At 47.7% G+C, this 26,649-nt stretch overlaps 1 protein-coding gene across 1 annotated transcript; it reads right to left on the bottom strand.

Moving 5' to 3' along the window:
• Positions 1–1,931: 1,931 nt before the first annotated feature.
• LOC311247689 (regulator of G-protein signaling 21-like) lies at positions 1,932–25,567 on the bottom strand (the record flags this gene model as incomplete). Its single annotated transcript, XM_084338698.1, has 4 exons — positions 1,932–2,108; positions 2,639–2,805; positions 18,207–18,288; positions 25,550–25,567. The coding sequence occupies 4 exons, from the start codon at positions 25,565–25,567 to the stop codon at positions 1,932–1,934; spliced, it is 444 nt and encodes a 147-aa protein (XP_084194824.1).
• Between the last annotated feature and the right edge of the window lie 1,082 nt (positions 25,568–26,649).

Here is a 26,649-nt window from a genome sequence, read left to right as displayed (position 1 = left end):
GCGCGTGCCGTTCAAGGCGCGAAGTTACATTTCACGTTAACACTTCACGTACTGACCGCAAGTCTCGGCGGTAGCTACTGACTTTTAGCTTATTAAAAGTCCATCAAAGCTCTCACAGAATATTCATCTGCTTCTTTCTTCAACAATGTCATTCACTTTCTTGAAACTCACAGCACTGACGAAGCCTCTTTCGCTCTCAGTCGAATGTTACTTTTCAGAAATGAACGCCGCCATTGTTGTGGTTAGCATGGTATTCTCTTAGACACGAGGGTACTTGTCGCATAAAACTCACGTTATGATAACACTGCGACCACACACGGTTATTAGACTGTCCGTTCTAATGTCCGTTACTTCTTCTTAGAAGTTGTCTTGGCTTAACGGCAACTTCTAGTAGTTTCGTGAAGAGACAGTATTTTCCGTGCTTCTCTCGTGGGCAACGTCTTGTCTCAACATCCCGTCTTGGTCCTACATGCCTGGACACGCCTGTCACTGTGGGACTCCACTCAGGTACTCCATTCTGATAGGCTGGTTCTGAAAACTCCCGCCCCGCTTGTGATAGGACCATGTACCTGTTCATAATGATTCCACTATGTGTAGAATTACGATGGTAGGATAACCATCTATTTGCATTCCCTACATATGGATGGATAAATGATTTCTTCTTCACATCTTGAACGATAGATACTCGATGTCAAATGGGCCATAGTATTGCATCCATAGCTATAATAATAGAATATAGTTATAGCCCTGCAAACAAGGTGGCCGACCCCATTGGTTTAATGCGTGGCAGCACATAGCCAGATCCCGTTCCCAGCGTGGCAGAGAAAGAGTTAATATAGAATTGATATGGATTTGTACTGTTTACAATAAGAAACATTCATGGATGGAAGATACAAAAAAAGCATCTTTATTGAATTATCATGTGTACACATTTTTATTAATAAAACATAGTCAAATAGAAAACAATACAACACATGTCTCAATTTTTCATGAGCTGTGGTTGACTACTGAATCATTCGGGTGGAGAGAGAGAGAGAGAGAGAGAGAGAGAGAGAGAGAGAGAGAGAGAGAGAGAGAGAGAGAGAGAGAGAGAGAGAGAGAGACTACTGAATCATTCGGGTGGAGAGAGAGAGAGAGAGACACTGCCTGAGAGAGAGAGAGAGAGAGAGAGAGAGAGAGAGAGAGAGAGAGAGAGAGAGAGAGAGAGAGAGAGAGAGAGAGAGACTACTGAATCATTCGGGTGGAGAGAGAGTGAGAGACACTGCCTGAGAGAGAGAGAGAGAGAGAGAGAGAGAGAGAGAGAGAGAGAGAGAGAGAGAGAGAGAGAGAGAGAGAGAGAGAGACTACTGAATCATTCGGGTGGAGAGAGAGAGAGAGAGACACTGCCTGAGAGAGAGAGAGACACTGCCTGAGAGAGAGAGAGAGAGAGAGAGAGAGAGACTACTGAATCATTCGGGTGGAGAGAGAGAGAGAGACACTGCCTGAGAGAGAGAGAGAGAGAGACACTGCCTGAGAGAGAGAGAGAGAGAGAGAGAGAGAGAGAGAGAGAGAGAGAGAGAGAGACTACTGAATCATTCGGGTGAGAGAGAGAGAGAGAGAGAGAGAGAGAGAGAGAGAGAGAGAGAGAGAGAGAGAGAGAGAGAGAGAGAGAGAGAGAGAGAGAGAGAGAGAGAGAGAGAGAGAGAGAGTGAGACTACTGAATCATTCGGGTGGAGAGAGAGAGAGAGACACTGCCTGAGAGAGAGAGAGAGAGCGAGAGAGAGAGAGAGAGAGAGAGAGAGAGAGAGAGAGAGAGAGAGAGAGACTACTGAATCATTCGGGTGGAGAAAAGCTATTTCTGCTACACTGTGGATCTGATCCGGAAGGGCATAAACCCGCTATCCACGCTGAAATAAATGGCGTCTTTGAGAGCCTGTCGGTTTTGATCAAAGTCACATTGCATCCGCTCTCCTCAGCAGTCGCTGGTAGACGTTGGACTTGAGGAACCGTGGGTAACAATCCCTGGCCATCAGACTGTAGATCAACTTCTGAGCCGTATCGAACGAAGTCAGGGTCGGCTGTGAGATGTTTCTGGTTATGTTTTCTCTGGTGCCACAATCTATGTTGACCTGTAAACAGAGGACGTAAGCTTATCTGGGGGCTAATATCATATATTGTATATATATTCTCGCTCCACGTTAAGCTCCGACTAATGAAACATCAGACATGAAAAGATTAAAATCACGTGAATGAAATCCCGGCTTTGTACCGAAGATGCTCTGGGGGTGTAGCGACCTTCCAGCTCTACGTCGGCATTTGCAAAACTGGAATCATCCACACGTAGCTTCAGAAGAAGCTAGAAGAAGCTAGAAGCTAAACCCCTTGACTCTAAGGCTGAATGGTGGTAGTTTTGAATTGGGAAATCTGTAACACTAAAGATGGCGGCAACTGCAAAGAATTGCTGCAAAATAAACATAAATTAGTTGTTTAAATAATAATAAATATAAAAAAGTAAAATATATTTTTGAAAAAATTATTTAAATACGAATAAAAATGGCGATATTTATCGATAATTTTGTCCCGATTTATCGATTCTTCCAAATGGCACATGGTCTCTCAGCCTTGCTTGACTTTCAGTTTGTGAATCAGCTCCCGTCACCTGTCTGGGCGCCTCAGTCTGGACGAACTCTGAGTAGATCCTGTTGGCGGACGAGATCATCTCTGGGACCGTCTTGATCTTCTTGTACTGCTCACACTCCAACCAGAACAGGATGTTCTCCTCGCTGTACTCGGACCTCAGGAACTCCCGGAAAGCTATCTGTCCGGCTTTAGGAGTGACAGATCAGAACGAGTCGAGTAGACACAGTGGGTACAAATCAGTGGAGGTTTCTCTATGACAACACGTGAAACACAAATTCACTCATAATTCATAATTATTATTCATTTACATATCTCTATATATATTTTTTTTAATTCTTTTTTATTCGAAAAGTTTTCCTCTGTAAAAAAAATGCCAGTGCATTTTTTTTTCTTCAAAAATGGCCAAAATTGACAGCTCTGAGCAGGCCTGCACTGCAGTAATGACTGCAGTAATATTCGTGCAGAATATCTGCACAGGTTGACCCATTTTAAATAAATAATAAATAATAGCCAATCAAAATAGGCTATTAACTTCATCTAAGCACGGACTGTGCAGTTAAACTCTTGCCATTGAATGGAGGATTGAATGATTGACAGCCTTGACAATCCAATAATACACCGAGGATGAATGATTGGCAGCCTTTGAAATCCAATCAGAGTCTGCCTGGCAGTGTTGGGCAAGTTACTTTAAAAAAGTAACTAGTTACAGTTACTAGTTACTTCTTCCAAAAAGTAACTAAATTACTTAGTCAGTTACAAATTATAAAAGTAACTAGTTACTTCAGAAAGTAACTATTGCGTTACTTTCAAGATTTTTTTTTACATAAACAACATACACAAATCTAAACTATTTTAATGTTGCTGTGGGACAAAGTGAGACTAGCCTCCAATCAAATGCCATGTGTAGGCTATGTAGATATTATAATTACTATGTTTATATAGTGGATCATACAAATACAAACAGAATAGATGTTTTGGAACTTTTGATATGTATTGCCCCTCAACAGGCCACAACTGGGCAACATTAAATTATGCTTGTTAACCACTATACCAAAAATAAATAACAAATATATACTGATTGATTGAACATTTTAATTAACAGATTTCAGAATGGGTACAATACAGTACGGCTCAATACACACAATTGTTAAGGGGATGCAGACCAGAGAAAGAGTTTCGTCTTGTTTACATCAGGGTCCCCCATTTTCAATTCATGACATTTATGACGAAAGTCTTTCTCTGGTCTGCATCCCCTTAACAATTGTATGTATTGAGCTGTACTGTACTGTACCCATTCTGCAATCTGTTAATAAACTTTTCAATCAATCAATCAATGACATACACAACATACAGATATAAGAATCTAATCGAATCATCTAAACTAATCTAATCATTACATTTAAGACATGCATGACATACAGAGATATATATATCTCTGAGCAGCTGAAGCCTGTGCTATTAAACCAGGAAGTGCAGCACTGTTGATAAGGCTGTCAGCACTGCAGTAGAGCCACTCAGTGCCCTGCGCTGCAAAGAGTGAACACTGAACACAAAACGCTCATGGACCCGCGGTCTCATGTTGACATTGTGTTGTTCGTTGGATTCGTTTTTGAGCTCAAAACGTACACTACACGGACCGCGGTCTCATGCTGAATGATCAGTGACCGCTTGTCTTGTCGCGCTGTGTGTCAGACTCATTTTGCCTGAAGAAGAACATTAATGCAGCCTGCAGATAATATATGTGCACTGTGTTAGTGTAAATTAATGAATGTTGCCGCTAGCTTGTGGCTAGGCTAGCGTTCTTTGCTAATGGCTAACGTTAGCTAGCCGAATTGTTTAGAAACTTAAGGGATTGAAACGTTGTTAACTTGGCTATGTCACATATAAACACAATGTAATGTATCACGTTGGCTGCTGGCTGCTAATGTAGCCTGCAGATAATATTTGCATGTGCACTGTGTTAGTGGTGCTGCCTAAATGAATGAATGTTTGCCGCTAGCTTGTGGCTAGGCTAGCGTACGTTGCCGATGCACGGCTGATCTAGTGCCTCTGTGGAGGAGGAAGTAAACATTGCCAGGCATTCTGGTCATTGTAGTTCTTCCTCTTTTCACCCACAGTTAAAGGAGACATAACATGCTGGTTTGATGAAATGTATAGTGTAAATGAAATGAATAGTGTATTAGGGTGACCAGACGCCACGCATTGCGCGTGATTGCACAGCATTTCTGTCTCTTTTCACGCGTCATGCAAATTGAGACTATGTCCCGCATGATTCGTTGTCATCCGCGCTAACGCCCCCCCCCCCCCCCCCCCAGCCAATGTGAAGAACCTCTATGCGTCGCGGTAACGTTACTAGTATCTGACCGCGAGTGACACCGCATCCTGGACATCCAGGCGACATGACAACTGCGTTGTTTCGCGCGGAGGATCCGTTCGAGCCTGGTGCAAGGAACCCAGGCAAGGGATACACGCGCGCTACGGATCAGATCAGTTACACATGCTGCTGTTACAGTATCTCCGCTGCTCAGCACCCCCCCCCCCCGCACAAATCAGTGCAGGTGGAAGATAATTGTATTCTGTACTTTATTATTGTGCCATTACTGTTCCTGCTCTCATCACTGCAGTGCCAGTGTGAATCCCTGGACTTGTGAGTTGTTTTGGTGAGTTACTTTTGTTAGTCAAAAGTAAAAGTCAGCTTTATTGTCACCTCTCGTAATGTGCAAGACATACAGATAAATTAAATTGCATTTCCCCCTTCCCACGGTGTATATAAAGAACAAGATCTAATATAAACATAAAGTAACATATAGTACACTATAAACATAAAGTAACATATAGTACACTATAAACATAAAGTAACATATAGTACACTATAAACATAAATGTGAGGTTTCTGTCCTTGCTCTCTCACTCGTTCTGCCCCTTTAACCACCCTCGCTTTGTTTTCATTCATTTTTCTGTCAATTGGTCCTATTCCCTCATTCACACGTTTCCCCCCGTTGACGTCATCAGAGACGTCGCTGATTGGTTCTCTCACTTCCCCACGCTTGTCAATCACATTCCCCAGCTGTCACTGCTTTTCAATCAATCGATCCCTCATTATTTATACCCCGTTTTACCCCACCCTAAGTGTTGGATCGTCTTGCTTTGTCGCTGGATGTTTTTCCCCGTTGCTGCTGTTTCTCTGTGCTGTTCTCCAGGAATTCCTAGAAGCCTTCGCTGGGATACCTGCTCCGTGGCGCGCTCGCCTTCACTATCGTTCCAGTTCCTTTAACGCATCTCGCCTGGGTGAGTTATCTATTTGACTGTCTTGACCTATTCCAATTTTCGTGTGTAACTGTAAAGTGTCACAGCCAACTAAGTGACACTGAGTATGACATCCTGATCTTATATATGATTATGGGGAATGTCTGTAGATTCTTCCTGGACAATGGAATAGAAACACGTTATGTGTAAACACAGGTTAAGTGCCACAAGTCAACGAGTGACACTTTGTATAATATTCTTATGTTTATTTTATATGATTGGAGCTATGTATATGACCTGTATACTCTTTATACACTTATAAAACTATGTTACAGTTAATGTGCAGTCGGAGTGAAGAGCAGGCCTGAGCTGAGAGCAAGTCGGCACAGTTTAACCCTGTCATGTCTGCATAAAATAAAACCAGTATGTGCATATGTATGTGTACACTGTATGCTATATATATATATGTACTGTATTATACATGTATGTGTATCTGTGTATATCTGTAGTATGTGTTGGGCTATGTACTCATGCTGGAGGTGTGAGTTGCTTTCACTTCGATACTGCTTGGTCTGTACAGATGCATCTGTCTACCGGAGCTCTCCGGCCGGTAGACGCATTAAACTGGTTAACCCTTTGTGGGGTCTGAGTGAGATGGGGAGTGAGGGGACTTTCCACAGCAGAGAACAAAGGGAGTCTGTTCCAGCGAAAATGTTACAATTACTTTTCGAGTTACGGCCTAGTGGAGTAAAATGGGAGGAGAGCCAGTCCCCACGAGCCGTGCATTGACTGGCTGGTGAAATGACATCACGGTGACAGCGCTGTATTTGGACCAATAAGCAGAAGAGATCTGGGGCCCTTTATAAGGGCCAACTGGCGAGATCACAGGCAGATTTTACACTGAGCTGGAGAGAGAGGAAGAGGTTGCTTAGAGACTTTTTTGAGAGAGAGAAGATGCTGCTGCCAGACACGGGGCCAAGCCGTGCGTGATGAGATGTTCTGTTTTGTGCTTATTTTAAACTGAATTGGAAATTTTCCACTTCAGTCTCTTCTTGTAACTAGCTTTTTCTAATTAAAAATACCTCTTTATAAATAACCTTTGTATCCTTTCTTCTGACCAGACGGCCGGGTAAGCATGAAATGTGTTTGCATTGTAACTTCACCCTAATGGTTCTGATTTATGATGTAAAGACTTTAGAAATCAGCCGACAACCACGCGGTCCCGTAATGTGCCTGATTTATGATGTAAAAAAGAACCTCCTGAGTGTGGCTTCCCAGCCAGACGGAGTAGAAGGAGACATATGAATAGAATGAAATAGAATAAGTGGCTTTATCCCTAGCTATAATAGGATTATGCATTAAGGAGAAAGGTGGATTCTGTATAACTGATATTATCAAGTACAGCCATACAGTGATAATACGTGTAACGGATAAGGGAAATGGACCTCATCTGAATAAAGAGAGTCCGTCCCAGTGCAAATAAAATAAAAGATTCCGCAACTTCAATCACTCGACCTAAGGTCGATGACTGACGGGGGTCGGAACGGTGCATTCGCTGTCTCTTGTCGGTCAGTGGTAACAACAACATTTTGTAGACTCGTTTGGTTCTGCATGTCAACCACCTCGCAGGACGCTGTTTGAGGTCAAGATGAGCAGACCAATGAGTTATGAAGTTATCGATCTGACCTTTAAGGGAGAGCGTGGGCATTCAACATGGCGTCCCTGGCGATGTGCATTTATAACTAACCAAAATAGGTGCTAAACGGCCGAAGAAGACAGGACTACTGTCAAAAGCCCCTGGAGTAAAATTAAATCACAGATTTGGCTCAAATTAAAGTAGAAAGCTCTACTGGCAACTCGAGTGGAAGGCTCTACTTGGGGATATCACAAATGAATAGAAAGCTCTATCTTTGTGATTAAAGCAACGTTTACTCACAACTAAAGGGTAATATAATGTTTATAGAGCTCTGGGTGAAGTTACAATGCAAAAATCACTTTCATGCTTTGCTCACAGAAAGGCGAACTGGAGAGCCAACTACCCAAAGATACTGTTTGTGAGGAGGGGAGACTGGATGTGAAGCGAAGTCAAAACGACCGTTCACAGAAAGGCGAGCTGGATGGCTCCTAGCCCAAAGATACTCGACCGACTGACTCGACTGACTCGACTCGACTGACTCGACCATCAGTTGGAGCGGCTAACAAGCCAGTGCTAACACCCATGAGCTGGCTCTGGCCAGACGGAAGACCCATGAGCTAGCCAGACGGAAGACCCATGAGCTGGCTAGACGGAAGCTAACTAGCACTACATCGGCTAACAAGCCAGTGCTAACACCCATGAGCTGGCCAGACGGAAGACCCATGAGCTAGCCAGACGGAAGACCCATGAGCTGGCTAGACGGAAGCTAACTAGCACTACATCGGCTAACAAGCCAGTGCTAACACCCATGAGCTGGCCAGACGGAAGACCCATGAGCTAGCCAGACGGAAGACCCATGAGCTGGCTAGACGGAAGATAACTAGCACTACATCGGCTAACAAGCCAGTGCTAACACCCATGAGCTGGCCAGACGGAAGACCCATGAGCTAGCCAGACGGAAGACCCATGAGCTGGCTAGACGGAAGATAACTAGCACTACATCGGCTAACAAGCCAGTGCTAACACCCATGAGCTGGCTAGACGGAAGATAACTAGCACTACATCGGCTAACAAGCCAGTGCTAACACCCATGAGCTGGCCAGACGGAAGACCCATGAGCTAGCCAGACGGAAGACCCATGAGCTGGCTAGACGGAAGATAACTAGCACTACATCGGCTAACAAGCCAGTGCTAACACCCATGAGCTAGCCAGACGGAAGACCCATGAGCTAGCCAGACGGAAGACCCATGAGCTGGCTAGACGGAAGATAACTAGCACTACATCGGCTAACAAGCCAGTGCTAACACCCATGAGCTGGCTAGACGGAAGATAACTAGCACTACATCGGCTAACAAGCCAGTGCTAACACCCATGAGCTGGCCAGACGGAAGACCCATGAGCTAGCCAGACGGAAGACCCATGAGCTAGCCAGACGGAAGACCCATGAGCTGGCTAGACGGAAGCTAACTAGCACTACATCGGCTAACAAGCCAGTGCTAACACCCATGAGCTGGCTCTAGCCAGACGGAAGAGCCATGGCCGTAGCCAGACGGAAGCTAACTAGCTCACCATCGGCTAACAAAGCCAGGAGCTAACAGCAGGCGAAGTAGCCGGAGTTAGCGACCAATGCTAGCTCAGGAGGAGCTGGCACAACCAAAGCTAGCACAAGAGAAGCTAGTTCGCATCTTGAGACATCTCAAAAGACTGGAGATCCCCGAAAGGGCCTCAATGGCGCAACGGATGGAAAGAGGAGTAAGGACCCCCGGTCAAGATCCAGGGGATAACATGGTGGAAAGACTGATCCCACAGGTGCGAGACGGGAGCATGTCCCTCAGTGTTGCAGCCGAATCAGTCATGAATGGAACACCCATGCAGGGATCATGCTTTCTGCTTGAAAAGCTATTCGGAGGAGTCCCAGGGGGTAACCTACTGGCAGCCCGATGCGCAGCATGGTCACAAGACCAGCTACGTATCGAGTGTAGGCTGTATGACCAAGTCATAATGCTATCTGACAAAGGGGGGGCCTCCCAGGAGCCTCCCCCGAAAACGACCAAGGAGAGAACAAGGAAAAAGGATCCTTCCGGCATCGTATACCTACCTCCAGACGAGTGGGCCGCATTAACCCCAGAAAAGCAAGCAGAAAGGAAGGCAACAAGGGAGGAATTTAAATCCCGGAAGAAGAATTACATATACCTACCTCCAGACGAGTGGGCCGCATTAACCCCAGAAAAGCAAGCAGAAAGGAAGGGAGGAATTTAAATCCCGGAAGAAGAATTACATATACCTACCTCCAGACGAGTGGGCCGCATTAACCCCAGAAAAGCAAGCAGAAAGGAAGGCAACAAGGGAGGAATTTAAATCCCGGAAGAAGAATTACATATACCTACCTCCAGACGAGTGGGCCGCATTAACCCCAGAAAAGCAAGCAGAAAGGAAGGCAACAAGGGAGGAATTTAAATCCCGGAAGAAGAATTACATATACCTACCTCCAGACGAGTGGGCCGCACTAACCCCAGAACAGCAAGCAGAGGTGAGGACAACAAGGGAGGAATTCACAGAACCAAGCAAATCACAATACCCAGAGCTGCCGGCTGTACAGCAAGCAGTAATTGGCACAGGAGAGAAACCTTACTGCTGTGGCCAGTGTGGAAAGAGCTTCAAGACAAAGCATCACCTTAAACGACACCACGTGGTACACACAGGAGAGAAACCTTACTGCTGTGACCAGTGTGAAAAGACCTTCAAAACGAAGGGGAATCTTAAAAGTCACCACATGGTACACACAGGAGAGAGACCCCACTGCTGTGACCAGTGTGACATTAGCTTCAAGAGAAAGGCAGATCTTGAACGACACCACGTGGTACACACAGAAGAGAAACCTTACTGCTGTGACCAGTGTGGGAAGACCTTCAAGACGAAGGCAGAGCTTAAACCCCACAGACAGCGGAGACAGCCATGCAGGGTGCCAACCTGCAAAACTGGAACAGTTAAAGGTTATGTGTCTTGCTCAGGGACATTTCGACACACTACCTGGGACAAGCTGGAATCGGACCAGAAACCCTCCGATTGCCAGACGACCGCTCTGCCTCCTGAGACACTGCTTATGCAGGCTGAGAATGCGGTCAAGACGGAAGCGTCAATTGAAGAGCAAGGGTTGAATCATGAAGATTCTCAACGTGAACAATCCATAGATCTAGACCACAGGGAACTGACGGTGGAGGAATCACCACAAAATGAGGAGAGTGATGACGACTGGATGGTTATGTGTGTGGTTATGTCGGACCTGACATTTGAACCCATAAATGGAGACCCTGTTCTGCCACAGGATATTGGAAATGGACAGAACCAAGAAGACGATGTAGTCATTTTTCCTCTTTATGAGGCGCAAGGCTCCACCTCAAAACGAGTATCTCCCTCCACTGACATAGAGGCGTTCAACTCTCTAGACGAGTACCTAAAGGCCAAAAACATCAATTATGAGCACTGTTCCATTTTCTATGGCCCAGAAGAGGAGGATGGCGACATTCAGATGAAGGATCAGAACCCGAGGCCACAGATGACACCTTCAGGTGAAACTGAGTCTGAGCCTGAACAGGATGGGGAGCTAAATACCTCTGAAACTGAACACAGTTCTGATTACTCAACATATTGAGTGATAGCTCAAGAGAAGCTAGCACAAGGAGACGCTAGCTCACCAAAGGGGCTTCAATGGCCCAAATGATGGAAAGAGAAGTAAGGACCCCCGGTCAAGATCCAGGGGATAAGATGGTGGAGAAACTAACCCCAGAGCAGCAAGCAGAGATGAGGGCAACAAAGGGAGAAATTACCTTCTGGGGCCCTGACACATGACACTCAAGCAAGTGCAACCTGCACTTGACGGGAGAAAGATGGGGGAGAAACTAACCCCAGAACAGCAACCATTTGGTGGGTTAGCACCCTACCAGCCATATCAGCTGCATGAGATGTACACTCACCAGCGCCTATGGGTAAAAAATTGAGACTCTGCAAACTCTCATCAAGCTTAGCACCTTGATGCGGGGGGACAGAGCGAGCATCAGGGTCTCTGTATCCGACGGGCCTATCAGATTTGTGGGGACTTGGAAGCCTCAGCATACAGGACGCTGTGGTGCTTGGGCGGCCAAGTCACTGGTTTATAGGTCTGTCAAAACGGATTGGAGGTTCCGGGGCTAAGAACATAAGTTCAAGTGAGTTGGGCTTTATACTATTTAAATAGGTATCAAAAGCCGAAAGAATATGAACCGAAATGACTGCTGTCAGGTGCCTCTGGAGTAGAATTAATTACAGATTTGAAAAAACCAAACGTAGAAGGTTCTACTCAAAGAAAGAATCACACTTAAAGTATATTTTTGTGATTGCAGTGAAAGATCACTCATGACTAAAAAGTTACGTAATGTTTTCTTACAGTCAAAAACGTAGAAGGTTCTACTCAAAGAAAGAATCACACTTAAAGTATATTTTTGTGATTGCAGTGAAAGATCATTCATGACTAAAAAGTTACGTAATGTTTTCTTACAGTCAAAAACGTAGAAGGTTCTACTCAAAGAAAGAATCACACTTAAAGTATATTTTTGTGATTGCAGTGAAAGATCACTCATGACTAAAAAGTTACGTAATGTTTTCTTACAGTCAAAAACGTAGAAGGTTCTACTCAAAGAAAGAATCACACTTAAAGTATATTTTTGTGATTGCAGTGAAAGATCACTCATGACTAAAAAGTTACGTAATGTTTTCTTACAGTCAAAAACGTAGAAGGTTCTACTCAAAGAAAGAATCACACTTAAAGTATATTTTTGTGATTGCAGTGAAAGATCACTCATGACTAAAAAGTTACGTAATGTTTTCTTACAGTCAAAAACGTAGAAGGTTCTACTCAAAGAAAGAATCACACTTAAAGTATATTTTTGTGATTGCAGTGAAAGATCACTCATGACTAAAAAGTTACGTAATGTTTACTTACAGTCGAAACCTAAGTAGAAAAATAGGTACCAGGTCACCTGAACTAGAAATAACCTAATGTTTACATAAAATCAGAATAAGTCCTGCATAAGTCCTGCTACTGTGACGGAAGTGGAACCGGCGTAATAATACAGACTGGTGTTATCAGCAGGAGCTGAGTCTATAAGAGGCTACATAGCCTGAATCTACAAGCTGGCTAACTAGCCAGAGCTAATACCAGACATAAACAGTAACTAACTACCCAGTCTGGACCGAGACAAGCACAACACAGGGTAGACCCCCTGTGCAAGAAGGAAGTGGACGGAAACAACAGTCCGAAAGGCCTGTGAACAATGTGCGCTGGTAAAGGTGCGCTGGTAAAGGGACAAAACCTGAATCAGTGCCACACTCTTAGACGGGGGGGGGGGGGCTGACCCCCGGAGTCAGCGGACGACGCAGCGGATGGCAAGAAGGAATATACTGACTCAGGTCAGAAATCGGAACTGGAGGAAGACCGGGATAGGTCAAGCTCCAGAGCATCCTCAGGGTCCTCATCTAGACCTCCCAGACCTCCCAGACCTCCCAGACCTCCTAGACCTCCCAGACCGGACAGAGAGACATCGGCCTGGACCCAGGTTACAGGGCGACGAGAGCCCTGAATGGACCTGAAAGAGAGAAAAGAAATGAGTCCTCTGTGGACTGTATCTGTGATGTCCTGCGAGGCCTACGGACAGGGTCACACGATAGGTCAAGCTCCAGAGCATCCTCAAGGTCCTCATCCAGACCTCCCAGACCTCCTAGACCTCCCAGACCGGACAGAGAGACATCGGCCTGGACCCAGGTTACAGGGCGACGAGAGCCCTGAATGGACCTGAAAGAGAGAAAAGAAATGAGTCCTCTGTGGACTGTATCTGTGATGTCCTGCGAGGCCTACGGACAGGGTCACACGATAGGTCAAGCTCCAGAGCATCCTCAAGGTCCTCATCTAGACCTCCCAGACCTCCCAGACCTCCCAGACCTCCCAGACCTCCTAGACCTCCCAGACCAGACAGAGAGACATCGGCCTGGACCCAGGTTACAGGGCGACGAGAGCCCTGAATGGACCTGAAAGAGAGAAAAGAAATGAGTCCTCTGTGGACTGTATCTGTGATGTCCTGCGAGGCCTACGGACAGGGTCACAAGACCAGGCCAACCACACTTCAATAGAGGACTGCTGCTACAATTCTCGGGGACCCGTGGGGGTCGCCTGAGAAATGACAAATCAACCTACCTCAAACTATGGGAGAGATCCAAGAGGTCAGAGGGGGTGACCCCAAGATGACCAAGATGACCAAGATGACCAAGATGACGAAGACGACAACAACCTGGGTGCATCGGCCGGGAACAACAGATGCAAGTCTTCCCGCCGGATACCAAGCAACAACGTGACCCCTATCCTGTCGAGCCGTCCAGCCAGGGAACAACAGATGCAAGTCTTCCCGCCGGCTACCAGGGTAGCAAGGTACCAAGATGGCAGAGGGGGTGTGGAGAGTCACAGCCACGTGACCCCACAATCGCCATCTCGTCCCCCAGTACAGACGCTATTAAGACAATGGAAAATGACCGACCAGGATGACAGAGGGGGTGTAAAGTGTCACAGCCAACTAAGTGACACTGAGTATGACATCCTGATCTTATATATCATTATGGGGAATGTCTGTAGATTCTTCCTGGACAATGGAATAGAAACACGTTATGTGTAAACACAGGTTAAGTGCCACAAGTCAACGAGTGACACTTTGTATAATATTCTTATGTTTATATGATTGGAGCTATGTATATGACCTGTATACTCTTTATACACTAATAAAACTATGTTACAGTTAATGTGCAGTCGGAGTGAAGAGCAGGCCTGAGCTGAGAGCAAGTCGGCACAGTTTAACCCTGTCCTGTCTGCATAGAATAAAACCAGTATGTGCATATGTATGTGTACACTATATGCTATATATATATGTACTGTATTATACATGTATGTGTATCTGTGTATATCTGTAGTATGTGTTGGGCTATGTACTCATGCTGGAGGTGTGAGTTGCTTTCACTTCGATACTGCTTGGTCTGTACAGATGCATCTGTCTACCGGAGCTCTCCGGCCGGCAGACGCATTAAACTGGTTAACCCTTTGTGGGGTCTGAGTGAGATGGGGAGTGAGGGGACTTTCCACAGCAGAGAACAAAGGGAGTCTGTTCCAGCGAAAATGTTACAATTACTTTTCGAGTTACGGCCTAGTGGAGTAAAATGGGAGGAGAGCCAGTCCCCACGAGCCGTGCATTGACTGGCTGGTGAAATGACATCACGGTGACAGCGCTGTATTTGGACCAATAAGCAGAAGAGATCTGGGGCCCTTTATAAGGGCCAACTGGCGAGATCACAGGCAGATTTTACACTGAGCTGGAGAGAGAGGAAGAGGTTGCTTAGAGACTTTTTTGAGAGAGAGAAGATGCTGCTGCCAGACACGGGGCCAAGCCGTGCGTGATGAGATGTTCTGTTTTGTGCTTATTTTAAACTGAATTGGAAATTTTCCACTTCAGTCTCTTCTTGTAACTAGCTTTTTCTAATTAAAAATACCTCTTTATAAATAACCTTTGTATCCTTTCTTCTGACCAGACGGCCGGGTAAGCATGAAATGTGTTTGCATTGTAACTTCACCCTAATGGTTCTGATTTATGATGTAAAGACTTTAGAAATCAGCCGACAACCACGCGGTCCCGTAATGTGCCTGATTTATGATGTAAAAAAGAACCTCCTGAGTGTGGCTTCCCAGCCAGACGGAGTAGAAGGAGACATATGAATAGAATGAAATAGAATAAGTGGCTTTATCCCTAGCTATAATAGGATTATGCATTAAGGAGAAAGGTGGATTCTGTATAACTGATATTATCAAGTACAGCCATACAGTGATAATACGTGTAACGGATAAGGGAAATGGACCTCATCTGAATAAAGAGAGTCCGTCCCAGTGCAAATAAAATAAAAGATTCCGCAACTTCAATCACTCGACCTAAGGTCGATGACTGACGGGGGTCGGAACGGTGCATTCGCTGTCTCTTGTCGGTCAGTGGTAACAACAACATTTTGTAGACTCGTTTGGTTCTGCATGTCAACCACCTCGCAGGACGCTGTTTGAGGTCAAGATGAGCAGACCAATGAGTTATGAAGTTATCGATCTGACCTTTAAGGGAGAGCGTGGGCATTCAACAGTAACCTTACGCTGAAGACTACCACCCTTTTTGTCAAACAGTCACTCACCCAGCCATTATCTATTTTGCTTATGGAATAATATTTTTGGGATCTTCCACCTCACTCCGTGTGTTTGCTCACGCCGAAGATATTATTTCACATTGGGACGTTGTTTGGATTTTTGCTCACTGTGTGTTTTCATGAAGATAATTCACTTGGGCTGTTTTTTGGAATATTGCACACTGTGTTGTTAACACGAAGAGATTCACACCCTGTTCCCCTGCTCGTTTCAAGTCTGCTCTGTCACTGACCCGTTCCCTCTCTCCCTCTCTCGGTCCCGCACAAACATCTGAGAATCCCCGAGAGAATTCTGCAGAGCGGTACAGAAGTCGACACCTGCTTCCCAAGACTACCCTTCCGGGAGAAGCTGCAGAGCAGCAGAACTTTGCCCCTTGTTCATTGTACCTGTTCTTGTTGACCTGCTTTCCTTTTTTCACTTATTCCTAGTACCAATAAACAAGCCCTCGTAGTTGGCAACTCTGAATCCTACTCTCTTGTGTCGTTAGCGTTTGGGGTCGGTGTCAAACCATAACAATAAAGTAACATAGTACACTATAAAGTAACATATGGACAGTATGCAGGACTATATACAATGTAGACAGTAGCTAAAAAAAAGTGAATGTATGAGTGAATGTAAATAGAGGTAAACGAGAACTTAGTGCAACACTTTTAGCAGCAGTGGTACATAGTAAGTATGAATAATAAATAATGGCAGTAAAATACAATAATACAATAAAGTAGTAAGTAGTAAAGTGGCAGTGAGATGATGGATATGGCAGTAAACTAATACGATGTACACTAAATAAATAAACTAATTAATGGCAGTAAAGTAAAGTGGCAGTGTGTGGCAGACACTTTACTTTGTGTGTCAGAGGGGGTTAGTCCAGAATCTGTGGGGGGCAGAATAAGAGAGAGGGGGGAGAGCTGTGTGTGTGTGTGTGTGTGTGTGTGTGTGTGTGTGTGTGTGTGTGTGTGTGTGTGTGTGTGTGTGTGTGTGTGTGTGTGTGTGTGCGTGCGTGTGTGTGTGATAAGACTGCGGGTCCAGACCTATAATCATAAGTGATAGTAAGTCTAGGTGGTAATTTTATTTATTTTGAGTACTTAACACCCATTAGAGACAAAAGGGGAAAAAAGAAAATATGAATAAGGGCAAAGCAAATAGGCTTGTGGTCATTTTAATGAGGACAGTGGTGGATGAGCCTTGAAGGAGGCGACAGGGACAGTCCACCAAAAAAAGGGGAGGGGGCTGCACTGGGGGGGGGGGGGGGGGGGGGGGGTCCCACATTGTCCCTCACAAACATACCATTTGTCCCACATTTGGTTTATTGGGATCTGGTCACCCTATAGTGTATGTATATTCAATAGTAGTATTGATAGTATATTAGCCTCTGTATACTGTACATGGTCTGCTTGGTTTGATCGGGCCGCCGAGCCATGGTCTGCTTGGTTTGATCGGGCCGCCGAGCCATGGTCTGCTTGGTTTGATCGGGCCGCCGAGCCATGGTCTGCTTGGTTTGATCGGGCCGCCGAGCCATGGTCTGCTTGGTTTGATTTAATAATAAATAATAATGCAGGACCTGTTGCAGAGGTCTTTATTCGGCATGCAACGACACTCAATGTTTTAGCGGTACACACAGCGGTTAGTTTAGCACACACACCGGAACACACACGCATGCATTGTCTCTTTAGAATTGCCGATGCGATTCGTCTCTGCGATTAACCCATCCCGTCGTCCTTCCCCCCCAAGGGCAGCCGGGAGCAGACAGGCGTCAACGTGAGCCGCGCCAGGGGACCAATCCAAGTGCTCCTGTCCGTCTTCGTCAAGGACGCCACAGCGTTAGCGATCTGTTGTTGTGCATGTTTTTCCATTGGGTTTATCTTACCAGGGGGGAAACCCTTGCGAGCACGGGGAGAACATGCAAACTCCACACAGAAAGGCCTGGGGGATACCCCACCTGAGTACCTGGCATCATGGAAACCTGGTCCCCAAGCGGGAATCGAACCCTGGACCTTCTTGCTGTGAGGCGACAGTGTTAACCACTGCACCACCGTGCCGCACCTTTAGGGGAGTGGTCTGCCCTGCGGGGGGGCCCCGACATATTGCGCAACGCCACTGCATACCATTGACTCAGAAAGGTCTGTTTTATTGAAATCGTCACAGCAGTATAGTTTGTTTATACTTCAGAAGTATGATATTTAAACATGGTCCCCAAAATGAATGGAAGCGAATGAGGAGCCTGACACCTGGGAGAAATGGGGGTGTTGCAGCGTTGGGGATGTTTAAAAAATATAATTTAATATATAATATAATAATTTGTGCTTCACCTAAAAATCTGGTCAGCAGCCTCCACTGGTACAAATACAGCCGGGTTGAGAGAAAGGCTTTGATTAACTAGATGTTGTTATATTTCATCATTATTATAACAGTCTTATAGCAGTCTTACACAAATCCTGACAATGGTTCCTCACCTTTACAGCCCAGGATCTTGTCCACAGACTCGCTCCACGTCTCAACGTCTTCAAGTGGATCCTTGAAGCAGCACAACCTGCCCTTGAAAAGAGGATCCAGATCAGGGGTGGAAAGTACTTGAGTAACTGTACTTTGTTACAATTAGGGATGTCCGATATTATCGGCTTACCAATATTATAGGCCAATGTGATATCGAAAATGATCGGTATCGGTTAAAAAAAAGAAAAAGAAAATTATTTTCTTTTCTTTTTTACATTTATTTAATCTTTATTTACCCAGGCAAGCAAGTAAGAACAAATTCAGATTTTATTTATTGTCAAAAGTATGCATAATGTTGTGTTAATTCCACAACAAGAGATATCTAATGTTAATTACCTGAAATTATTCTGTTTTTTTGCGCGGGGGGGGGGGGGGGGGGGGGGCTGCATATATCGCTATCGGTTGATATCGGTATCGGAAATTAAGAGTTGGACAATATCGGTATATCGGTATCGGTAAAAAAGCCAATATCGAACATCCCTAGTTACAATACTTAAGTACTGTTTTGGGGGATTTGTACTTTACTCAAGTATTATTAGGTTTGTAATACTTGTACTTTTACTCCATTACATTTCAGAGGGAAAAAAACATACTTTTTACTCTTTACATTTAAAATGCAGTCCTACAAAGTACAAAGTACATATCTCGCAGTTCCAACTATTTTAGTTAGTATATTTGTTTCTCTGGCCGAACTAACGTTAATGTTATTAATCCTGCGGCCGCGCGCTTTATTTAAAAACTGACAATCAAATCCCCATCAATGGAAAATGAACCCGCCCATACTCAATGCTGATTGGTCTGTGTGCAAGACTAGAAGGCGGGGATCTTTGATTAAACACCTGCTAGCAGAAGAATAGACAGTAAGATTTTTTTTATTTTTTTTTATTTGAACTTTTTAGTACTTAAGTACATTTAAAGGTAGAAACCTTTGAGTTTTACTCAAGTGTGTTTTTAGCCAGATACTTTTACTTGAGTACGATTTTGAGACGGTACCCATACTTATAACTTCTGGGTACTTTTTACACCCCTGATGGAGATCGATCGATGGAGATTAGCCCCCCGTGGAAGAAACATTATACCATAGTCTATAGTACAGGGTCACTATGATTGCCCCCCCTCCCAAATTACTTGGTATAATTTGCACATCATGCTTCCTTCCAATAGAACATAATTACATGCTAAACACGCAAATCATTTCAGTAATGTCATACAGCTGTAGAGATGATTGGTATATAGGTCAAGGTCAAGGTCAAGTTTATCAGCATGTCCCCAAACTGGGCAATTCATGTTACAGCAGATAAATATACATCGACAATATGACTATTCTGGCATTTAATACATTTACTGTAGCACTCAACCCAACCTGTTCTGTAATAAAACTTCACAACACAACGGTGAGGCTCACAGTGAGGACAAAGCTCCCTGATGTTTTCCACTGCGATACGTTGCTGCCTATTGAAAACAGTGAAGGCCCCTGGGAACCGACGTGAAGTGACTCACTTTATGGCCATCGCTGCGTCCTCAGTGGAGAGAGAGGCTCCTGCTGCTGCGTCCTCAGTGGAGAGAGAGGCTCCTGCTGCTGCGTCCTCAGTGGAGAAAGAGGCTCCTGGCTGCTGCTGCGTCCTCAGTGGAGAGAGAGGCTCCTGCTGCTGCTGCGTCCTCAGTGGAGAGAGAGGCTCCTGCTGCTGCTGCGTCCTCAGTGGAGAGAGAGGCTCCTGCTGCTGCTGCGTCCTCAGTGGAGAGAGAGGCTCCTGCTGCTGCGTCCTCAGTGGAGAAAGAGGCTCCTGGCTGCTGCTGCGTCCTCAGTGGAGAGAAAGGCTCCTGCTGCTGCTGCGTCCTCAGTGGAGAGAGAGGCTCCTGCTGCTGCTGCGTCCTCAGTGGAGAGAGAGGCTCCTGCTGCTGCGTCCTCAGTGGAGAGAGAGGCTCCTGCTGCTGCTGCGTCCTCAGTGGAGAGAGAGGCTCCTGCTGCTGCGTCCTCAGTGGAGAGAGAGGCTCCTGCTGCTGCGTCCTCAGTGGAGAGAGAGGCTCCTGCTGCTGCTGTGTCCTCAGTGGAGAGAGAGGCTCCTGCTGCTGCTGCGTCCTCAGTGGAGAAAGAGGCTCCTGGCTGCTGCTGCGTCCTCAGTGGAGAAAGAGGCTCCTGGCTGCTGCTGCGTCCTCAGTGGAGAGAGAGGCTCCTGGCTGCTGCTGCGTCCTCAGTGGAGAGAGAGGCTCCTGCTGCTGCTGCGTCCTCAGTGGAGAGAGAGGCTCCTGGCTGCTGCTGCGTCCTCAGTGGAGAGAGAGGCTCCTGCTGCTGCGTCCTCAGTGGAGAGAGAGGCTCCTGCTGCTGCTGCGTCCTCAGTGGAGAGAGAGGCTCCTGCTGCTGCGTCCTCAGTGGAGAGAGAGGCTCCTGGCTGCTGCTGCGTCCTCAGTGGAGAGAGAGGCTCCTGGCTGCTGCGTCCTCAGTGGAGAGAGAGGCTCCTGGCTGCTGCTGCGTCCTCAGTGGAGAGAGAGGCTCCTGCTGCTGCTGCGTCCTCAGTGGAGAGAGAGGCTCCTGCTGCTGCGTCCTCAGTGGGAGAAAGAGGCTCCTGGCTGCTGCTGCGTCCTCAGTGGAGAGAGAGGCTCCTGCTGCTGCTGCGTCCTCAGTGGAGAGAGAGGCTCCTGCTGCTGCGTCCTCAGTGGAGAGAGAGGCTCCTGGCTGCTGCTGCGTCCTCAGTGGAGAGAGAGGCTCCTGCTGCTGCTGCGTCCTCAGTGGAGAGAGAGGCTCCTGCTGTTGCGTCCTCAGTGGAGAGAGAGGCTCCTGCTGCTGCTGCGTCCTCAGTGGAGAGAGAGGCTCCTGCTGCTGCGTCCTCAGTGGAGAGAGAGGCTCCTGCTGCTGCGTCCTCAGTGGAGAGAGAGGCTCCTGCTGCTGCTGTGTCCTCAGTGGAGAGAGAGGCTCCTGCTGCTGCTGCGTCCTCAGTGGAGAGAGAGGCTCCTGGCTGCTGCTGCGTCCTCAGTGGAGAGAGAGGCTCCTGCTGCTGCTGCGTCTCAGTGGAGAGAGAGGCTCCTGGCTGCTGTTGCGTCCTCAGTGGAGAGAGAGGCTCCTGCTGCTGCGTCCTCAGTGGAGAGAGAGGCTCCTGCTGCTGCTGCGTCCTCAGTGGAGAGAGAGGCTCCTGCTGCTGCGTCCTCAGTGGAGAGAGAGGCTCCTGGCTGCTGCTGCGTCCTCAGTGGAGAGAGAGGCTCCTGGCTGCTGCTGCGTCCTCAGTGGAGAGAGAGGCTCCTGCTGCTGCGTCCTCAGTGGAGAGAGAGGCTCCTGGCTGCTGCTGCGTCCTCAGTGGAGAGAGAGGCTCCTGCTGCTGCTGCGTCCTCAGTGGAGAGAGAGGCTCCTGGCTGCTGCGTCCTCAGTGGAGAGAGAGGCTCCTGCTGCTGCGTCCTCAGTGGAGAGAGAGGCTCCTGCTGCTGCGTCCTCAGTGGAGAGAGAGGCTCCTGGCTGCGTCCTCAGTGGAGAGAGAGGCTCCTGCTGCTGCTGCGTCCTCAGTGGAGAGAGAGGCTCCTGGCTGCTGCTGCGTCCTCAGTGGAGAGAGAGGCTCCTGGCTGCGTCCTCAGTGGAGAGAGAGGCTCCTGCTGCTGCGTCCTCAGTGGAGAGAGAGGCTCCTGGCTGCGTCCTCAGTGGAGAGAGAGGCTCCTGCTGCTGCGTCCTCAGTGGAGAGAGAGGCTCCTGGCTGCTGCTGCGTCCTCAGTGGAGAGAGAGGCTCCTGCTGCTGCTGCGTCCTCAGTGGAGAGAGAGGCTCCTGCTGCTGCCGCGTCCTCAGTGGAGAGAGAGGCTCCTGCTGCTGCGTCCTCAGTGGAGAGAGAGGCTCTGGCTGCTGCGTCCTCAGTGGAGAGAGAGGCTCCTGCTGCTGCTGCGTCCTCAGTGGAGAGAGAGGCTCCTGCTGCTGCGTCCTCAGTGGAGAGAGAGGCTCCTGGCTGCTGCGTCCTCAGTGGAGAGAGAGGCTCCTGCTGCTGCGTCCTCAGTGGAGAGAGAGGCTCCTGCTGCTGCGTCCTCAGTGGAGAGAGAGGCTCCTGCTGCTGCTGCGTCCTCAGTGGAGAGAGAGGCTCCTGCTGCTCGCGTCCTCAGTGGAGAGAGAGGCTCCTGGCTGCTGCTGCGTCCTCAGTGGAGAGAGAGGCTCCTGCTGCCTGCGTCCTCAGTGGAGAGAGAGGCTCCTGGCTGCTGCGTCCTCAGTGGAGAGAGAGGCTCCTGGCTGCTGCTGCGTCCTCAGTGGAGAGAGAGGCTCCTGGCTGCTGCTGCGTCCTCAGTGGAGAGAGAGGCTCCTGCTGCTGCTGCGTCCTCAGTGGAGAGAGAGGCTCCTGGCTGCTGCTGCGTCCTCAGTGGAGAGAGAGGCTCCTGCTGCTGCTGCGTCCTCAGTGGAGAGAGAGGCTCCTGCTGCTGCCCGCGTCCTCAGTGGAGAGAGAGGCTCCTGCTGCTGCGTCCTCAGTGGAGAGAGAGGCTCCTGGCTGCTGCGTCCTCAGTGGAGAGAGAGGCTCCTGCTGCTGCTGCGTCCTCAGTGGAGAGAGAGGCTCCTGCTGCTGCGTCCTCAGTGGAGAGAGAGGCTCCTGGCTGCTGCGTCCTCAGTGGAGAGAGAGGCTCCTGCTGCTGCGTCCTCAGTGGAGAGAGAGGCTCCTGCTGCTGCGTCCTCAGTGGAGAGAGAGGCTCCTGCTGCTGCTGCGTCCTCAGTGGAGAGAGAGGCTCCTGCTGCTGCGTCCTCAGTGGAGAGAGAGGCTCCTGGCTGCTGCTGCGTCCTCAGTGGAGAGAGAGGCTCCTGCTGCTGCGTCCTCAGTGGAGAGAGAGGCTCCTGGCTGCTGCGTCCTCAGTGGAGAGAGAGGCTCCTGGCTGCTGCTGCGTCCTCAGTGGAGAGAGAGGCTCCTGGCTGCTGCTGCGTCCTCAGTGGAGAGAGAGGCTCCTGCTGCTGCTGCGTCCTCAGTGGAGAGAGAGGCTCCTGGCTGCTGCTGCGTCCTCAGTGGAGAGAGAGGCTCTGCTGCTGCGTCCTCAGTGGAGAGAGAGGCTCCTGGCTGCTGCTGCGTCCTCAGTGGAGAGAGAGGCTCCTGCTGCTGTGTCCTCAGTGGAGAGAGAGGCTCCTGGCTGCTGCTGCGTCCTCAGTGGAGAGAGAGGCTCCTGCTGCTGCGTCCTCAGTGGAGAGAGAGGCTCCTGCTGCTGGCTCGCGTCCTCAGTGGAGAGAGAGGCTCATGGCTGCTGCGTCCTCAGTGGAGAGAGAGGCTCCTGGCTGCTGCTGCGTCCTCAGTGGAGAGAGAGGCTCCTGGCTGCTGCTGCGTCCTCAGTGGAGAGAGAGGCTCCTGCTGCTGCTGCGTCCTCAGTGGAGAGAGAGGCTCCTGGCTGCTGCTGCGTCCTCAGTGGAGAGAGAGGCTCCTGGCTGCTGCGTCCTCAGTGGAGAGAGAGGCTCCTGGCTGCTGCTGCGTCCTCAGTGGAGAGAGAGAGGCTCCTGCTGCTGCTGCGTCCTCAGTGGAGAGAGAGGCTCCTGCTGCTCGCTGCGTCCTCAGTGGAGAGAGAGGCTCCTGCTGCTGCTGCGTCCTCAGTGAGAGAGAGGCTCCTGCTGCTGCGTCCTCAGTGGAGAGAGAGGCTCCTGGCTGCTGCTGCGTCCTCAGTGGAGAGAGAGGCTCTTGGCTGCTGCTGCGTCCTCAGTGGAGAGAGAGGCTCCTGGCTGCTGCTGCGTCCTCAGTGGAGAGAGAGGCTCCTGCTGCTGCTGCGTCCTCAGTGGAGAGAGAGGCTCCTGGCTGCTGCTGCGTCCTCAGTGGAGAGTGAGGCTCCTGGCTGCTGCTGCGTCCTCAGTGGAGAGAGAGGCTCCTGCTTCCTGGCTCCTGGAGGATGAAACTGAGCCTGTTTGGAGACGATGGAGTCGAGTGACAAATCCGAACGAGGCCTCCCTCCCGCCATGAATGGAAGATATGGAAATCAGAATGCAAAGTGTTGTTATTGTTGGTGGGAGCAGGACACAGGGCACCCTTCCATGTTGCCAGGCATCAGAGAGAGATTCAAGGAGTGCCCTCTGGCTTCACCTGGCACTCTGTTCACAACGGCGTCATCGGTGCATGAATTTGAGTTCCGTCCATTGGGTTAGGGTCCATTGGCTTAGGGTCCATTGGGTTAGGGTCCATTGGGTTAGGGTCCATTGGGTTAGGGTCCATTGCTATGAGGGTAGAGCGATGACATATGGTACCAGAAACACTGCAACGTTGTGACAGAATACTTCGAGGCAAGATGTTTTGGACAGGAACATAATATACAATACATCAAATTAGATCTAGTAAGCATTAAAATATGGAGCAATCTTCTGAGAGATGTTCGGCTACGGTACAGCATTGGATGACATAGAGACAAAAGAGGTTTAATAGGTAAATAGATCGAATAGGCCTGAAACCACTTGACTCCTGACCATAAACCAATGTGCCAATCAAGGAAAAGGCCCTGCATCCTGCCGTGTGTGTGCCCTTATTCATCCAGAGTGTGATCACTAAACATCATATTAGACCTTTGGCTATTGCAGTTTACAGTTGACCTCTATCCAATATGATATGATTTTGTTCTGAAAACCCATTATGTAATCTGTCTCAGATTTGCATCTGATCATTTATTAGTCAAAGTGGTTTCGATTGACTGAAGATCTGTTGGTAAGGAGAAAAGGTTCAGCACAGCAGGTGATTCAACTCATGCTGAGAGATGATTCAGCTCATTCTGCAGGACACATACATATCTTAATTTACATTTGAATGCCTCATAAACAAGCTGCAGAGAAAGAAATGGGCTTCTTGTACAGCAACAGAACCAGTTTCCAAATGATTAGCAGAAAGACGGTCGTTGAAGCAGTTTTTCTGTCTATCTTGGATGATGGAGATGTGGTTCATAGACACGCTGCTGCTTACACTCTTAAGCCCTTGGATTCTGCATCACTCAGCCCTCAGATGTATCACCAGTGATTGATTGATTGATTTAATTGATTGATTGAAAACTTTATTAACAGATTGCAGAATGGGTACAATACAGTACGGCTCAATACACACAATTGTTAAGGGGATGCAGACCAGAGAAAGACTTTCGTCTGGTTTACATCAGGGTCCCCCATTTTCAATTAATCAGGAATTGATATTATACTGTAGTACTCTCCATTGTATCCTGTACAACATGTTGGGTGGTCCTCTCTGGCAGAGAGACACTATATGCACAGGTATCTGTTTCTATATAAAGCCATTGTTGGAGATGTTCATTATTGGACTGGACCTCTGGACCGTATCCTGCATGTTGTGTAGTTATTGCTCACCTGTTTCTCCCCCTGCATGTTGTGTAGTTATTGCTCACCTGTTTCTCCCCCTGCATGTTGTGTAGTTATTGCTCACCTGTTTCTCCCCCTGCATATTGTGTATTACTCAGCATTTGGAAGTATATCCATTATACACATCATCTCTATTCTTTCAGCTGGGGATCACTGCTCTTTTAGTTTTTACTTTTGCAGAGTCACCACAGTTAATACAGAAGTAGTGAACCTTTGTATAAATATTATTATTATTATTATTATTATTATTATTATTATTATTATTATTATTATTATTATTATTATTATTATTATTATTATTATTATTATTATTATGATTTGTATATTGTAATGCATATGTTTATATATTATTCTTTTATTATTATTATTTATATTATTATTATTATCTTTTTTCCTGCCTGTACCCCCCCCCCCCTTTCCCCCATGCTGCTATGCTTTTCAAGGGGATTAATAAGGGAACACTTGACTATAGACCACTTGTCATGCTTTACTTAAAATCTGGGTTTATGATCAAACATTCTTTTGATTCGAAGTACATACGAAGGTTTGCTTGTAGGGTTCACATGTTTGTTTTTCTTGACGTTTTTACAATAAGTTATGGGCATAATGTTAGGTGGTGTTACTGTGAGGCGCTGTGTGATCATGAGTCAGCTGCTGTGGGTGAGCAGTCCTGTCCTCTAATGGTGTCCTGGTCCTGTAGGTGAGCAGTCCTGTCCCTCTAATGGTGTCCTGGTCCTGTAGGTGAGCAGTCCTGTCCCTCTAATGGTGTCCTGGTCCTGTAGGTGAGCAGTCCTGTCCCTCTAATGGTGTCCTGGTCCTGTAGGTGAGCAGTCCTGTCCCTCTAATGGTGTCCTGGTCCTGTAGGTGAGCAGCTCCTGTCCCTCTAATGGTGTCCTGGTCTGTAGGTGAGCAGTCTCCTGTCCCTCTAATCGTGTCCTGGTCCTGTAGGTGAGCAGCTCCTGTCCCTCTAATGGTGTCCTGGTCCTGTAGGTGAGCAGGCCTGTCCCTCTAATCGTGTCCTGGTCCTGTAGGTGAGCAGTCCTGTCCTCTAATGGTGTCCTGGTCCTGTAGGTGAGCAGTCCTGTCCCTCTAATGGTGTCCTGGTCCTGTAGGTGAGCAGTCCTGT

The sequence above is a fragment of the Notolepis coatsorum genome, assembly GCF_963971535.1.
Source record: "Notolepis coatsorum genome assembly, contig: SCAFFOLD_263, whole genome shotgun sequence".
In the NCBI taxonomy this organism is placed as follows: domain Eukaryota; kingdom Metazoa; phylum Chordata; class Actinopteri; order Aulopiformes; family Paralepididae; genus Notolepis; species Notolepis coatsorum.
This window is presented reverse-complemented; position numbering and strand designations above follow the sequence as displayed.